This window comes from the organism of the source record quoted next, unplaced genomic scaffold (genome assembly GCF_019419815.1).
Source record: "Pyrus x bretschneideri cultivar Hongxiangsu unplaced genomic scaffold, Pyrus_bretschneideri_v1 Contig42, whole genome shotgun sequence".
NCBI classification, from domain to species: Eukaryota; Viridiplantae; Streptophyta; class Magnoliopsida; order Rosales; family Rosaceae; genus Pyrus; species Pyrus x bretschneideri.
The window spans coordinates 2,843,069-2,859,989 of record NW_025999746.1 but is presented as its reverse complement, the minus strand read 5'-3'; the positions used below and the strand labels follow the sequence as shown (position 1 = coordinate 2,859,989).

Sequence of the window (16,921 nt, the reverse complement as noted above, 5' to 3'; positions counted from 1 at the left end):
GTCGTGGGACTCTTGGTGGCAATCCGTCAATTCCGAATGAAATACACTCGATCTTCACCATTAAAGCACTCATTTAGTGGTCAGGAACAAAGCCCAAACAAGTTTGGGGATAGCGAAGTTGCAAATTTGGCGAATCGAAGCTCACCCAAAATTTTGGGTTCTAGCGGGTTCGAGACGAATTGAAGCATTTCCTGGCCAAATTGGATTTGGCCACAGGTATAAAACTTGCTCTACTCATCGAGATCTTTATTTCTATGAAATTTGAGAATTTTTAGAAATAGTTGATTTTTCTGACAAGTCGGGGCGGCCGACTGCTTTGTATGGTGGCGCGTGGGCCGAGGCATCCCCTGACCTTTCTAGACTAAGTTTGATTCTCCAATTCTATACGTGAAGTCTGATTGACGAATTTCCATTGTTTGAACCTAGTTCCATTAAGGTCCGCTGCTTGATTATTATAGCAATCGACGATCCGACCGTTGGATCATCACCAAACTTTGATACGTTAAGTAAATAATATTTGAGAACAATAAGAACTAATGAATCGGGAATCCGATGTGCGGATCTTCCCGAATCGGATTCCTAAGTTTGTAAAATAAAACGTTGACTGCCACTTGAATTTACAATTGGCAGTGATCCGACCGTTGGAACGTAATGAAACTTTAGTATAATGTTTTAGAAGTATAATGTGGATCTTTGTAAGTTAGGGATTGGAAATCTGTGATGAAGATCTTCCGAATCGAGTTACGTAGGGTTATGGACCCTACCGTTGATCTTTGACCGACGATTGACTTTTGGTCAATGGGTTTCAAATCATTTTAGAATGTCTTTTGGGGAATGTGTTTTATGTAAGTTACGTGTTCTATCACTAAGAATTCTGAGATGTGACTAAATATTTGTTCTAAGTGACGATCGTTCGTGATGCCTCGATATTCGTGCTAGGGAGTTGTAGCGCGGAACTCAGGTGAGTGGGTCTTTTTCCATTTTATAGTGTGTGTGTGTGTATATATATATATATATATATATATAAACTTCACGGTTTTCAGAAATGTTTTTATATGGCACTATGCTTTGCTTGCAATGTCGTAAATAAGTTACATTTTAAATATTGCATTGTTACACTTGTGAATTGTATTGTATGATGTTGTGGAGACTCATGTAAGCTTCGGGTGAGTATTATGTGATTGAATGGGTTGTATTGCATTGGTATGCACACATTTATTTAGAGCTCATCATGGATGCACCCTAGTATTAGTGCTCCCGCACGGGACCAGGGCACAACCTTCATGTGATTGTTCACCTCCCACACCACACGCTTACCTTGGATCCAAGTCTGGTGTCAGCCTATCATACAGACCACAATAGGTGGTTCCAACTAATAGGTGACCCGTGAATTATCGCATAGCCTTCACGTAATCATAGCACTTGAGCGTACGTATTTATACCCAGCATGTCGTACAAGTTACACTAGGTGACTCCGACTCGTGTGCTAGCCTAGATTGATAAGCTACAGGTCCAGTCGTATAGGTCATGTTAGGTGACTCTGACTGGCATACTATCTTATATTGGTTTCACACCTGGTTTACATTTATTATTGCTAAGATATTATGACATGGCATACTTCAGTTTTCGCTGCTCTTATGCATTGGTTTTTATACCTACATAGTATTATTATTTTTTGTAAACTATACGGGTTTTACGGTGAGGGGTTATAACGCTTTCAAAAGGTTTTTTTATTAAAACTTATTTTTAGGCCCACTCACCCTTGTTTTTCGCCTCTCCAGGTGTTAATAGCAGAGTTTTCGTATCGACGAAGATTATTGGCAAATCTTGGTGTAGGCGATTATCATTGATGGTATAATTCTCACCCTATTTTACTGTACTGTACTTATGCTTTGTCATCACGTGTGAATTAGGTTCATTCCCGCTCACAGCGCACTCTTGTATTTAAGCATTTTTAGGTTAAAATTTATTCATATTTTCCACATCACTACACTTTATGGTTTCGTCACCTTATTGGTGTCTGCCAGCACAACTCGATTCGGAATCCTAATTGACATTCCAGGTCGAGGTATGTCATATTACTATTTTTAGTTTGTATCCATTTTTAATTTCCAGCCTTTTTTTAATTTGTACCATTTTTCTTTACAGTTTTAATTTGTACCCATATATTAATTTTTTTGTTCCCATATTTTTAAAATTTGTATTTGTACTCATACTTTTTTTTCCATTTCATTTGTGCCCATAATTTATTTATAATGTACCCATGTATCTTTAAAAATGTACCACTTCTTATATGTAAAATTTACCCATTTTTTAATGTAAATTTTTATTTTTTTAATCTAAAATGTATTCATTGTTGTTTATATAAAATGTACGCATTGTTTTCTATATAAAATGTACCCCCTTTTTTTAATATAAAACTTCCCCATTTTTTGTATAAGATGAACCCACATTTTTAAAATTTATAATTACGTGCACCATTGTACTCATTTAAGTATATGGGTACATTCTTTTTAAACATTTTTATGTGTTACATATTAAAACATTTTATTTTTGGAACAATGCTGAAATTGTACCCCTAGATAATTATATATGGCGAATGTACGGTACATTCTTTTGACATGTGACAACTATTTTATCATTTATAACAACATTTTCTTTTGGTCAAATTCATAGCAATGTTGGATACATTCTTTTGGCACTTTTTTAACTTTGTTTCCAATTGATTGATTGATTGATATATATATATATATATATATATATATATATATATATATATATATCTATATGCATACATGTACTTAACGTCTATTAATATACATTTTCAAAAGGAATTATATCGTTATATTTATTTTTTATTCAATCAAAATTTGAAAAAAAATTCCATATTTTTGTTGGCCTTTATTTTTATAGCTCATTAGACGTAAGATTTTAAATACCATAAAATCTCAAGTTTTATTGTTGACATGAAAATATATTAATATTAATATGCTAGGGTGTACAAATTTAGAACCACTACAGCTCGAGGTCTTTCACATTTGCACAAACATTACGTGGCTGGGCAGCAGCCTTGCATGCCCATCCTCGTTCCGTGGAGAAGACCCATCCTTGTTTTGTGGAGAAGATTAACGTTTGGTGTTTAGTGATTATATATATATACCTGCCGCTCTCTGCTACAGCATTGACAGTTACATTACAGAATGTTGTTTTTCTTCCGTCCCAAAACGGAAACTTTTCATCAGAGTTTTTTTTTTGCGTAAAAAAGAGGTCGGGCTACAACGATCCAACACGCGAGGACAATTATTTTGATTAGTATAACTGTACGACATCTCTAATAATTAATAAAATATTCATTGTCAATCAAGATTCTATGAAATTATCAGTTTAATTCTCTAATTAAAACAGAACATGAATAAGAAATATGAGGTAGAAATGTAATTTCACACAACTAAATTTTACTTTTTTTTTTTTATTTTTTTTCAAAATCTCACCTACATGTAATCTTAACATATCTCTAATTATAAAATAAAATAAATCTCACTCCCGCACCCTCTATCACTCTCTTCCTCTCTTCTTCTATTTCAAAAACAAAAATAAAAAATTTTCTCACACACTTTATGTATACTCATATGCTAATAATTAATTAAGAAAAGCTAAAAAGACCTATATCCAGTACACATGACAATAAAAGCCAGTGATTTGAATGAGACCTAATTGACCAGTAGATACCAACTAATTAGAAGAAAGGTAATCAAAATAATTGTCCCCACAGTTCCACTACAGATTAATTGTCACGTGTATTAAAAGGTCGGGCTACAGCGAACCGCCGATGTTTCTACATCTTCATTTGTCCCCACAGTTCCACTACAGATTTATAAAATCGAAACCCTAGATACAGTTGCAGGATTACTCTAGACCTAACCTGGCCACCAGCTAGTTAGAAGAAAAGTAAAAAATAATGCAATTCTTCGTATAAACCCTAGCGTTTGTATATATGTATCCCTCCTTCTGGTTACCAGCTCATGCCTTAGGCCCCATTTATGATAACACGTAAATTCAGGGCAATATGGCCCATATTACACGCTAATTGTGGGGAAAAAGACTAACTCTTAAGTCTAGTAATATACTTTTTTTTAGTTAAATAATGACTTTTAACGGAGTGCTAATGCCTGAGATGTATGAAGCCTACCTTTTTCCTTTCATTTCCTTCAATAAGCACTCCCCACCATCCTAAAAGAAAATTAAAAAAACAAAAAAACTAAACCTAAAATCAAGGTTTTAAAAGGCACTGGCCACTAGTTAGGTGGCAAGTAGGAATCTAGCGTCTAGAATGACATATAAATTATAAATTACTATTTACATATTCAAAACATGGGGAACAAACATATAATGACAGTTCATCCAAGTATCCAACAAGTTTCTTACAATTTATTAAAAAAAAAAAATACAAAATGGAAGTTATCTAATTTTCTGTGTAAGTGATCTAGGAGGGCTAGGTAGGTTTAGGCACCCTTTCTTATTATTTAAACTCCTAGAGATTAATTGTGGCGATGACCAGCAGCCTAACACCTAAGCGAAGTTTGGGCGGTGCTAGGTGGGGTCTTTTAGAACACTGCATAAAACCTGCCTTATGAAATTGGAAAAAAAAAAAAACCTTCCTTTTGTTTTGTAAACTATTCTAACTTACATAGTTTAACTAGACCGTAACACTCGCTTTAAATAAACATTTCATGGTCCAGACTGAAACACTAAAGGGGTGTATTCAATTGGGATTTTGATTGATTTTGATTCTTTTAATGAATCTATGGGTATTCAATCAGGATTTTAAATAATTCTTTGAAATTCAAGAAGTATTCAATTAGAATTTTAAGATAATTTATTAAAATCCTTAGAAATCTAGGTGTATTCAATTAAGATTTTAAAGAAGTTTATAACATTCCAGGTTTATTCAATTAGAAATTGATTTTAAAGAATTTGAGAAAGTTGAGAAATTAGAGGGAATTGGAGAGATTTCGTAGTGTATTTTAGGCATTCACAAATCTCATCTCTCCCCATGAGATTTCGAGAGAATTGAATCAAAATTTTATATGGAATCTCTACAAATCAATTGAACTCCATAAAAATCCATGAATTTATAAATCCATTAAAATCTCTCAACTTCTCAATTGAATACATCCCCCTAAGACTTTAGTTTTTATTTTTTGAATACAATTACAATTAGGGTAGTTTTATTAACAGCTCACATTTTATTGGATACTACTCGCATACTAAAATTTCCACACCTATTCTGAAATAATAAGTTATTTTAATACTCCTCCTTTTGTTTTGTAAACTATTCTAACCTCATTTTCTGCATATTTGCAATACATTCCAACCTAAGAGTATGCAGAAAATGAAACGGTGCAAGCATACATTCCAACCTAAGGGTATGCAGAAAATGAAACGGTGCAAGTTTTTAGCAGGTATCCACAGGTATATCTTCATATTTTCGGTGAGACGAGTCTATATAAGGATTTAAGGTTTCACAAGCAGTATGACATCGCTCAAATTGATGTAAATGAAAAAAAATATAAAGTCATACCTCATGTAGAACCTCCAAATAGCCATTTTCATGTTCTATTATTCAGTCATGAGTTTTTTCATCAACATGTTTGTGCCTTTAGAGGTTAGGGTTTTGTTCAACGAGAATGGGTGAAAGTTGATTTGATGGCTTGAAGAAGAAATATTTTAAGACCCAGGGTTATCTAAACGTTTAAAATGACTTTGGTGAATTAAAAAATAATATTTATCTCTGAAAAGCTTCGAAGGCTTAAATAGCCCTTTCATACCAGAGTATATATATAAGCCGTTTAATGTTAAAGTAAGGTGGATTCAATAAAATTTTATCTAAAAACCTCAACCCTTATAATACTTCAAACAACAGCAAGAATACTACTATAATTCAATGAAGTTGGTATTAGTAATTATATGTTAGACTTGACCCGGAAGATATGTTGTTTCTTTGCTAAAGACCTAGAAGATATTGTTGCCTACCAAAGTAAGAATTGAATCACATCATTCGTCACACCGGGAAAATGATCATATGGAAGACTATGCGATTACATAAACTTTCAGAAAAGTATGTGCCTGCACAGAAACGACCAATTGATGGTATAATGGTAGCCTATGAAAGGAGCGTTCTACATCAGATAACTGAAGGGGCAGCCATAGTCATACGACTTAATCCCGCACACCAAATTTGTACCGAAAAAGAAAAAGATTACAAAAGATTTTCCATCTGATTGATCAACATATCGAAGGCTCCATGCATCCCCATTATAGCAAACATGATAGCTACTTAGGATGATTTCTTTCAAGCATCTTTTCATAGGCGATAGTGATTGGTCATGCACACGACTCTTAATTTCTAGGTAAATCACTGATTTGTGCTAAATTTTCTTACCCCTAGATTCTAGAAGTAAGGATGTACAAGCTATCGCTCAAAGTCTCTAAGCTAAACGAGTTTCATGCTGACGACCGATCGGCCAACGCTAGCGACTAGTCGCTCGATCGTGTCGTTAAGCTCAAAACTTTGAAGATTTGTTAATTTAAACGAGGTCATTAACAATCTTTTATCTAGTGTCATGATCTAAAAGAAAAAGTACCTCCTGATTGGGAGGTTTGAACTAAGATATGCTTCCTCTTTGATTGGTTGCTTAATCAATTCAGAATGTCACTGTACATATAGGGAAGATTTGTACAAGAAATAAGTAACCTAAGATCATAACTTTCAATATGGGGAGTAGCCCAACAGGTTTCACCTTAAAATTAATTAACAATATGAGAGTAACTCAAACTGCTCTAATATCAAGAAAAAAGTTGAGGTTTCACTATAAAACTAATTGGCAATATAGAGAGTAATCTAACTTCTTGTAAACCCTTGCAAGACTTTTCCTTTAACCAATATGAGACTTTTTTACCTTCACACGTTCTTCCATCATTAACTAAACAATCTTGAGCATATTGCTTTCTCCTGTGTGTTTGGAGTTTGTAACTTCGACGAGCGAAAGGTGTAAGGTCATGCTTACATTATATCTTCAAGGCTTATTCGCATAATACAAGACTTTCAGCAGATCAATATATATAGCATCACGTTATACAATATGAAACTATTAATAACATGGAAAACTAAATAAACACAGCTTGTTAATTTTTATGCAAGTGTATGTGAATATATCATCAATCCATGTTATCATTAGGTTTCTATACCAAATACCAAGTTTTCAATTTGGACGCTAATTTTGTAGTTAAAATCTCAACCAGTACTGTAGTTGACGCTGAATCCAAATATATTTTTCATATTAGTATTTCTTAATTTTAAATGATTCTTCAAAAATGAGCAAACCTTTTCAATAATATTCGTTTTAAGAAAGAAGAAGACATTTTACATCCGCTGAATGGGTTTTGCCGACAAAACCCACTAGAAAGCATTTTCCAGAAAGGAACGAATCATCTTCAATTTGGGACGACAATTTTGCTGTTATCTCTTCATCATAATTACTTAGTACAAACTAATAATGTAATTTGTTGACTCTATGGAATTTTAAGCCAAGCTTTAATTATTTGGAGAACAAACCTTCTTGCATGATTGGCAAAATCGATTAGTTATTCAATTTCAAACTTTTATGGTTAATCATGTTGTGCCACTTTATAAACCACATATTAGCTAGTTGTTAAGAGCAATTGGTTCCATTTGGGAAGTTAGGACTCGTTTGGATGTCATTTTAAAATGACTAAAAGCACTTTTAAAGAAAATGTTTTTAGGTTCCAAAAGCATTTTGAGTGTTTTCTACAAGAAGCACCAGTTATGTGCTTTTTTCAGGAAGCACTTTCAGTGCTTTTACAAGATTTACTAACATTTTCACTAATTATTATTTCTAAAAATATTTTCACCAAAAACGCTTCAAGTTATTTTAAAAGCAAATTCAAACGAGCTCTTAAGCTCTCTCTTTCACAATTTTATTTTGGTGGAATGGGACCAAACCCCAAACACAACCAGACCAAGGAGTCTCTCCTGCTCATCGAAACACAAAATCCACTCATCCATGTTGCTTGTAATTGACTAAAAGTTATTCCTGATTGGTCTATTATTGTATCCGTTTCTTTAATTGCTTCTTTAAAATAATTACTATTTTTATATTTATCCATCAAGATTTTCCAAAAACTCTTCTATTTGATCTAAAATTGCTGTAATTAGTTTTATTTTGAAAGTTGGTCTAGAAGTCTTTCTTTTATTCTTAAAATTTTAGTTTTGTCAGACCAATCTATGAAAGATAGATAATTTGTAAACTGATCGACACTATTCATAGCTGTAATGTATTATATAGTTCTTTGTAATTGATTATGTGTTTCTTCAATATTATTTATTCTAGTCTTAATTGTTTTATTTGGTCTTCTACCTTTTCTAATACATCTCGTGTTAACTTCTATTTCTTTTGGTTTGTCTTCTAAGATAAGTCTCATGTACTTGTCTAGTTCTTGTTTCGTGGGTACATTACTAAATCTTTCTAAACTTCTATTTAGTTTATCCTCTCCCTTTTTTAAGTAATTTGGGTTTTCAAAGATCTTTTGATTAGTACTCTTACAGTTAGGAGGAGACACGTAAAAAGAAACGGAGACGAGAAGAAGAAAATTATCAAAACATGCAAAATGATAACTTGATAACCGGAATATTAGAATGTTTATTAATCCAAAACACCAAAATACTTGCTTTCATATGAAATTTAAATATTAAATAATACAACATAACATGTTGGAGCATTGACAACTCACATACATTGAGCTGAAAATTGTTAAAAACAATCGTTGACATGCACGGTTCAAATGATAACAACTATTAGACGTAGATTTGAGTATACGGTATGGGACCATCCGACTGCTAACAATCACCTAATATCACGTGAGAGAATGATCCATCAGATACAGAAAGCCCATGAAGAGACAAGAAAAGAGCCCAATTCCATTGACACACTGGACCGATTTACACAAAGAGAAATGGTGATGGAGTGTAGAATTTAGATTGGAAACCACAAGGCCCATTGTGGAAACCAAGAACCTTTTGATTGGAAAGGAAGGGAAAGGAAACGTATGGTTCTCCCTCCTCACACGGTAACGCAATAAGTGGTAACGCTCCTCTTCGTAACACCCACCCACACTATAAATTTGAATTAAATTTTAGCGCTCAAATCTCACGTGCTACAGAATCCCCCATTTCAAAATCGAATTAAAAATTAAAAATTAAAAAAATAAAAAATCTTCAATTCGTTCAAAAACAAATTAAATTTACGAATTTAGAATTACTTCCCAACTCCCCAACCCAATTATAAAATTAAAATAAACATTAAATTCGACTCCAGAAAAAGTCTACTTCCTCTGCATCTCAAGCTCGCAGCATTTTTCACTCCTCCGCCACTTCACACTTCGCAATTCGGGAAACGAGAACATGGGTTGTGTTTCTTCCAATCTCTTCAACCACGACGACGAGTTCTCCCAACTCGGCAGCTCCGCGCTCAGCCACCACATCGTCTCGCTCACTTCCTCCACCTACGGCCTTCTTACTCTAGACCCGCCGCCGCCTGCTCCCACCACTCCGCCGACCCCTCCTCCTCGATTCACTCTCGGGTCCATTTTTCCGAGCCCCCTGTCGGAGCCCAAGTCGCTCTGGTCCGAACCCAGGTCGCTATGGTCCGACCCGAGGCCGCTACGGTCCGACCCGGAAGTCATTAACTCATGGGAGCTTATGGCCGGCCTCGACGCTGATAGTTTCCGATTCTCGCCGCTCCCGCCGCCCAAACCCTTTGTTTTCAATGATCCAAAAACCCCCGATAAAGAAAACTCCAACCCGAATCGGGCAATTTTCAAATCTCCGTACGACGGCGTCTTCCGGGTCTATAACAAGAAGGACCCACTTGACCGGTTCGAAAAAATATGCCCACCGGGAGGAGAAAGCAAAGTGGTGGTCTACACTACGACGCTGCGAGGAGTGCGGCGGACTTTCGAGGAGTGTAACGCCGTCCGGGCGGCCATAGAAGGCCTCGGAGTGATGATTGTCGAGCGTGACGTGTCGATGGATCGCGGGTTCAGAGAAGAGTTGAACGATTTGATGAAGGAGAAAGGGAAGGATGTGGCGGTGCCGCCGCAGGTTTTTGTGAAGGGGAGGTATATAGGTGGCGCTGAGGAGGTGTTGAAGATTTTGGAGGAGGGTTTGCTGGTTGAGATTCTTGCTGGGTGTCCAAAGAAAAAAGCTGGGTCTGTGTGTGAAGGGTGTGGGGAGGCAAGGTTCTTGCCCTGCTTCCAGTGCAATGGGAGCTCAAAGATGGTGCTTGTGGTGAAGGATGACGTGGTGGGGCAGCGGCAGGGGACGACGGTGGTGGTGAAGTGTCCTGAGTGTAATGAGAATGGGTTGGTGCTTTGCCCAATTTGTAGCTGAACGGTGAAGAACAAGAGATGCAAAGATCTCTGTTTTCATGTCGAAATTGGGTTTTTGTAAGCACTTTCTCTCTTAATTTTGGGGCTTTTTTTGTGTTTCTGATGGAAACCAAAGGCTTCTAATTCTCTACTGTACTATCTTGCTTTTGTCTGTTGATAGTTATATATATATCTATGTTTTTGATTTGCAAAGATCGGAAGATGTTTGATTTGCATGAAGCTTTGAACAATTTGAAGTTTGGAAGACACAATTAGGGAGATTTAGGAGTAGGATTGTTCATTCCATTGTCTCAATTGTGTATTTCAGGTGTAGTTCTAGATAAACTTGGACCTAAGTGTAGTTGATTTCTGTCAAGATATACTAATTTTACATGCTTAGGGCTCGTTTGGTATTTAATATTGGATTATATAACTCATAATATTTGAGGTATGTTGAAAGTAGAGATTAATAAATTTTTCCATTTGAGGGGACTGAAAGAGATAAGTTTCCTTAACGAGTAGTCCATCTTCTACCTCCAAGTTGGAAAAACATTTCGTTGTTTCTTCCTTCAACGTACCCTGAATATAGTGAGTTATGTAATCCAACCCACTCCTAGGCAGTAAATGAGCCGTTAAAGTCTTAATTCTGCTTATGCTATAAAACTGTTGTACTCGAGTAAGATTGGAGAAGCTGTTGATATTTGAACAGTCCCTAAGTAATCAGTGTGTCAAGGATTACTTCCTACATCTTTTGGTATTCTTGGCCTCCGAGTTTCCTTGATTGCTTCAGCCGTCTGTGCAGTAGGTTAGAAATTATTTGAAACTTACTTCAGTCTCCAGAGTTTGTTGCCTTTCACTGATCCAGGGGAACATAGGTTCTAGTTGCATAGTTAGCGATGTTGGATTAAAGCGATTTTTCTTTATGCCAATCAGTTGTTATATTAACAAGACGACTTGTGCTCAACTCTATTGACCATAACAACTTGCAAAAATTTAGCGCAACAAATGAAGTATTTACTACACTAGAAAGTTTTGAACGGGGTAAAACTAATAGTTATCCATTCAATCATATAGAGTTGAACATATTGGTGTGCTCTTTGTTTGAAGAATCTAAGTAGAACGACGATGCTTCTTGCCTGCCACAAGTTTGTGGCGAAGAGTCTGATGATTTATCAGTGGAGAAAATATCACTTCTGAATCTAGGGAAGTACTGACCTTTAGAGAAAGTACGGAATCTTTAAAACACCTTTAAACACAAACATAGTCGATGCCGACTTGTCACTGCCCTTCCGTGCTTTTGTATTCGTCTCTGTCCAAAGCTCATCCATTTTCCCATCCGAATTATGCAAAGAGGTTTAACTGGCAATCTAATATATTTGTGGAAGAGAGGGATCAATCTTTAAGGCTAGCAAGGAACAATGTAAGGGGCGGAAACCTTCTGAATTAGATTGACATTAACCAGTGGTATCAAGCTTAAACTTTGCTTAGACTGCTTTGTTCTCCAGAAACAAAGGTCAGTTTACGGTGAGTAGGTGGAACTCCGATCGCATCATGAATGTTTACATTTGCTTGACTGAATGATGAACATATCATTCCTAAACAAAAAGCGTTTTGGAGGCCTCTGGTTTTTCTGTGAACTTTGGTCCTGAAAAAGGATGATGTGAGTTGGCTAATATGTACTTTCCTGAAGCTTTTTCACTTTCTTTACTGTTTTCCGTTTGAAGTTTCACCGAGGATTGAAGTGGATGCCAGGAGAGGATGTGCTCGTTATCCAGGGTGAATGACAATGATTGTGAAGGGGTAAAATTTGTGTGTTGAATCGGGATTAGGCTCAATTTTTTCACCAGCTACTGTTAAGTTTCAGTTGCAGGGTTTGGCAAAGTTTGGTCTGTCTTGTAACCCACTTTATGGTTAAGGGTGGTAACTTTTACGCTCGGATTTTCTACTTTTGTGGCCTTCCCTTTGTTTCTGTCGATTAATTTCCTTTTTCCTTTATTCAATCTAAAGGCTAAAAGGACAAAAAAATGTAAGAGGACAAAAAGGGAGTGCGAAATTACTTTGGTGTGTAGGTTTGGTAAGGAAGTTGATGAAGAAAAAGTTCCACACAAGATTATAAAAGGGTTGATCATAATTAATGCCTTATTCTCTTGTTTATTTTAACAATTCATTAACAGGTTGGGATTATAATAGGTCAGAGTTCGATTTACTTTAATGAAACCCAAAAAAGAACGAATTGTATACACCTACAAAGGTAGCCTTTCAAGGATAGATCTTAACACATTTGAACTATGAAATCTACTAGTTTAGGATGCATTCAAGTTTCATTCACATTTCAAAATATATTGCTAGAAAAATCGCAGAAATAGAAGAACTTTCATGTTACGATGAAGATATTGTAAGCTAAATACATATTACTGTATTAGGTGAAAATAATTCAAATACAAAAATAATGCATGATTAGTTTAAGATACTCGTGAAAATGGTTTAAAGTTCAACCTCTTTGTAGTTTTTAATTTGAGGTGAGTGGTCCGGCCTGACCATTATGAAGGTGTAAATATGATGTGACACTGACAGTATTACACAAGTTGGGTCCGCATGGATTTCGGAGATTTATTTGGTACTGGTAACTGGTGAATTGTATCCTTCAACCTTCCCCATTTAATCTCAGAAAAACTGGCAGAAAACACAAACTCATTAGTTATTCTCATGAAAAGAAAGGCTAAGTTCTAGTACACTGTAACTGTGTTTTAATTAAGTACAATTAACATAAACAAAATTGACCAAAGGAGAAACCCTACCAAACTAGTTTGACTGAGATTACTGGGAAAACGAAGCCCCACACTGTTTGCTTTTACCCATGAATACGAGCTGGTGGTCTTCGAGGACTTCAAATGCATGCAATAACAGCGACACTCCCATTTGGCCACATTCTCTCACTGTAAAACTCTCTCTCTCTCTCTCTCTCTCTCTCTCTCTCTCTCTCTCTCTCTCTCTACGTCGTCCTTTAGTTGTTCATGCCATGTGAAGCCATTAGATTTTTGTCGGTGAAATTTAAAGCCATTGATCAATCAAAGAAGCCCTAGCTACGATGCTTTGGATTCTTCTTTCTCCTCCATTGAAACCTGTCCCTCTCTCGTTGTGTGCACTTCCTCTCTCAGAACTCATTACATTATTTTTTTACAATATCTGACACCTCCCCTCCATTTGTTTTATAATGTTTCGCATGCCACAAAAAAACACCATTGTTTTTACAATATATTGGAGACCTGAGAGCTCGTACTTTGATTCCTGCATTGCATGTAACCAAACAACCCTCAAGCTCGCTCTCTCTCTCTCTCTCTCTCTCTCTCTCTCTCTCTCTACCAACTTCACCTTCTTCTCTTGCCCTATTCGGCTAAATTTCATGTAATGCAGCAAAGCTTTGCTCAAACACTCAAATGGGGAAAAAAAGTGGGACTTCATGGCTGACTATAGTGAAAAGGGCATTCAGGTCTCCCACTAAAGATTATGATCAGCAAAAAGGCAGCAGAAGAAGAGATGAGCATGAACCAGAAGAAGAAGAAAAGGTAACAAAATTAAAAATTGATTTTCTGTCGAGACGATATTCTAAACTATTTTAATCTCTATCGCTTTGTATATGTTTCAATGCTCATTGTTTGGTTTATATATGGACGCAGAAGAGAGAGAAGAGAAGGTGGCTTTTCCGGAAGCCAACTGTTCATGTTCAACAATGTGAAGCAAGGACAGTGACTGTAGGTGCAACCGCACCTGTGAATCCTGTTTTGGACGCTGAGCAGAGGCACGCAATTGCTGTGGCCGCAGCAACTGCGGCTGCAGCCGAAGCAGCAGTGGCTACTGCCCAAGCGGCAGAAGAAAATGTTCGGCTCACTAGACCGAATAACTTCGCTAGAGAACACTATGCTGCTACACTCATTCAAACAGCATTCAGAGGTTACTTGGTAACTAACTTTTGACTGTGTTGAGTAGAAAAAGTTAAAAACTGTTTCTTCGGGATGAACTCCCAAGTAATTTTTAAGACGCATTTGGCTTTTCAATAAAAATTTCAACATAGGACATCTAGCAAAAGCGCTATGAACAAAAGTGACTTCTATCAAACCAGTCCCAAACCAGTCCTAAAACACAAAAATAGAGCACAATAAATTCAATTACTTACATATATGATAATGCAAATGTGCACATATTGCAAAAGCGCTACGGTTGTTATTTTGAATTTTTTTGACATATTGCAAATGCAAATGTGGTTTTTGACTGAAGGCAAGGAGAGCTCTACTTGCACTTAAGGGCCTGGTAAAGCTTCAAGCTTTAGTGAGAGGTCATAACGTTCGGAAGCGAGCAAAGCTGGCATTGAAATGCATGCAAGCTCTGGTTCGAGTACAAGATCAGGTTCACAACGAGAGATCAAGGCTTTCGCATGATGCTGGTCGAAACTCCATGTTTGCTGAAACAGGCCTTCACTTGTGGGAATCCAGAATTCAGGATATTCGTGACAGAAAGTCAATAGTAAGCAGCTGCTGCTATTTCTTCACTTTCTAGCATAATAATAGATAACATGAATTTATTCATCGTAGTAAGTGGCTTTCGCATTTATGCTTCTTATTTTCGTACTTATGCTTGATATGAAGTCATGAACTAAAACTTGAGGGTTTTCTCAGTTAAAGTTAGTAGTTTCCTGGTGTTCTTTTCTTGGCTTTAGATGCTTGTCTAATTCCTCGTTCTTATATTCCGCTGCATCAAACAGTCTAGAGAGAAAATTCTTAGTGGTGAGGACTATTGGGACGATGGGCTTGAACCCATACTGCAGAGTCGAAAGGAAGCTGCTTTAAAGCGCGAAAAGGCTCTTGCTTATGCTTTCTCTCATCAGGTTGATAAAGTTTTCCCTCACTCTCTAATATATGGTTCTTTTAATACTTTTGTGCTTATTTTAGAAGAAATATTTCGTGAATCTAGATGGCACAATGGCGGTATCCCAATCTCATCGTACAATGCCATGTCAAAAAGTTAGTGATTGGTTTAGGATACCGTCATGTGAATATAAGTTTCTGTCAAACAAGCTATTGTCTTTAATACTTTGATGCCTAATTGAAGATATGGAGGCCTGGGAGGAACCTGTCTGCAGGGGGTGATGCAGAGATAGAAGAGAGAACAAGATGGCTGGAAAGATGGATGGCCACAAAGCAATTCGAAAACAGCAGCCGAGCTTCAATTGACAAAAGGGACTCCATAAAAACAGTTGAAATCGACACGAATTCCAGGCCTTCCTTGTACACGTCTCCAAGTGTTCGAATTTCGCATTCGCAACATCAAAAACAACCAGCCTCCTACGCCATTGCTTCAGCTTCACCCCTACACACATCACAGAACATGGATCATCTCTCGCCCGCAACACCCTCTCCTTCAAAACCAAAAACTCTGAAAGTGCGGTCGGCGAGTCCAAGATGCCCAAAAGAGGAAAAATACGATTGCTCATCAGCTGCACACACACCAAGCCTATCAGGCTTCAATGCTTATTGCGGCTTCAAGGGTGCAATGTGCCGTTCTGGAACACCAAATTACATGGCTGCTACTGAATCCGCAAAAGCCAAGGCTCAATCTCTTAGTGCACCTAGAACAAGGCCTTCGACACCCGAGAGAGAAAGAGGCGGCGGTTCAGCCAAGAAACGCCTTTCGTACCCTGTCCCGGCTGAGCCACAACCACATAATTGTGTTGGCATTGGTTATAGTAGCTTTAGCCATAACTTGAGAAGTCCTAGCTTCAAGAGTGTACAAAATAATGGCTACCATGGGAGGGAGAACTCGCCGTCGTACACCGATAGCATAGGGGGAGATATTTCTCCATGTTCAACCACTGATCTGAGAGCATTTTCAATGCAAAGACTCAAATTTTAAACCCAAATTTTCAATTTGGGTCCCAAATAAGTGGTGAATTTATGTATTTTGGTTTTCTTCTCCAATTGAGTCTTAAAGATACGGGTTTTTACTTTGGAGAAGAAAACACTAGACTCAAAATTCATATGTCATTTTTCTTCGTTGAACAACATTTTTTCTAGTTGACATCGGTATTTTTACCTTAGACTCAAAATCTCATATTGGAACTCAATTTTGGATCTCACTTTGACTCAAACCCCAAATATGAATTTTAATTTTCATGTGCATGGGAGATGTTTACCTTACATTTGGACTCAAATATAAGATTTGAGTCCTTGCATTGGAGATGATCTACGAGAATTAAAATGAGGTAAGTGATTATGAAAGTGAAACTAGTTTTTCATTGGGGGTTCACACACCTTTTTTTACCTTCCACACACTCTTCTCAATTTTCAGCCCTTGGATCAAATGAATTGAAGAAAATCAAATGACAAAAATTAATCTGGTGTGTATAGGAGTTAAAAAGAAAAGTGTAGAAGCATCACCTTTCATTTGTTATTTCATTTGGAACTGGGAATGAAAACTTTGT

At 36.7% G+C, this 16,921-nt stretch overlaps 2 protein-coding genes across 2 annotated transcripts; both read left to right on the top strand.

Annotated features, from left to right (window-relative positions):
* The first annotated feature begins 9,153 nt into the window (after window positions 1-9,153).
* LOC103950700 (uncharacterized protein At3g28850) lies at window positions 9,154-10,659 on the top strand. Its single transcript, XM_009361923.3, has one exon. It carries the CDS (start codon window positions 9,482-9,484, stop codon window positions 10,466-10,468), a length of 987 nt encoding a protein of 328 aa, XP_009360198.2. The 5' UTR covers window positions 9,154-9,481; the 3' UTR covers window positions 10,469-10,659.
* Window positions 10,660-13,585: 2,926 nt separating this feature from the next.
* LOC125469398 (protein IQ-DOMAIN 17-like) lies at window positions 13,586-16,526 on the top strand. The gene is made up of 5 exons (XM_048566712.1): window positions 13,586-14,012; window positions 14,124-14,405; window positions 14,722-14,967; window positions 15,206-15,328; window positions 15,553-16,526. Exons 1-5 carry the CDS (start codon window positions 13,884-13,886, stop codon window positions 16,351-16,353), a joined length of 1,581 nt encoding a protein of 526 aa, XP_048422669.1. The 5' UTR covers window positions 13,586-13,883; the 3' UTR covers window positions 16,354-16,526.
* The last annotated feature ends 395 nt before the right edge of the window (window positions 16,527-16,921 follow it).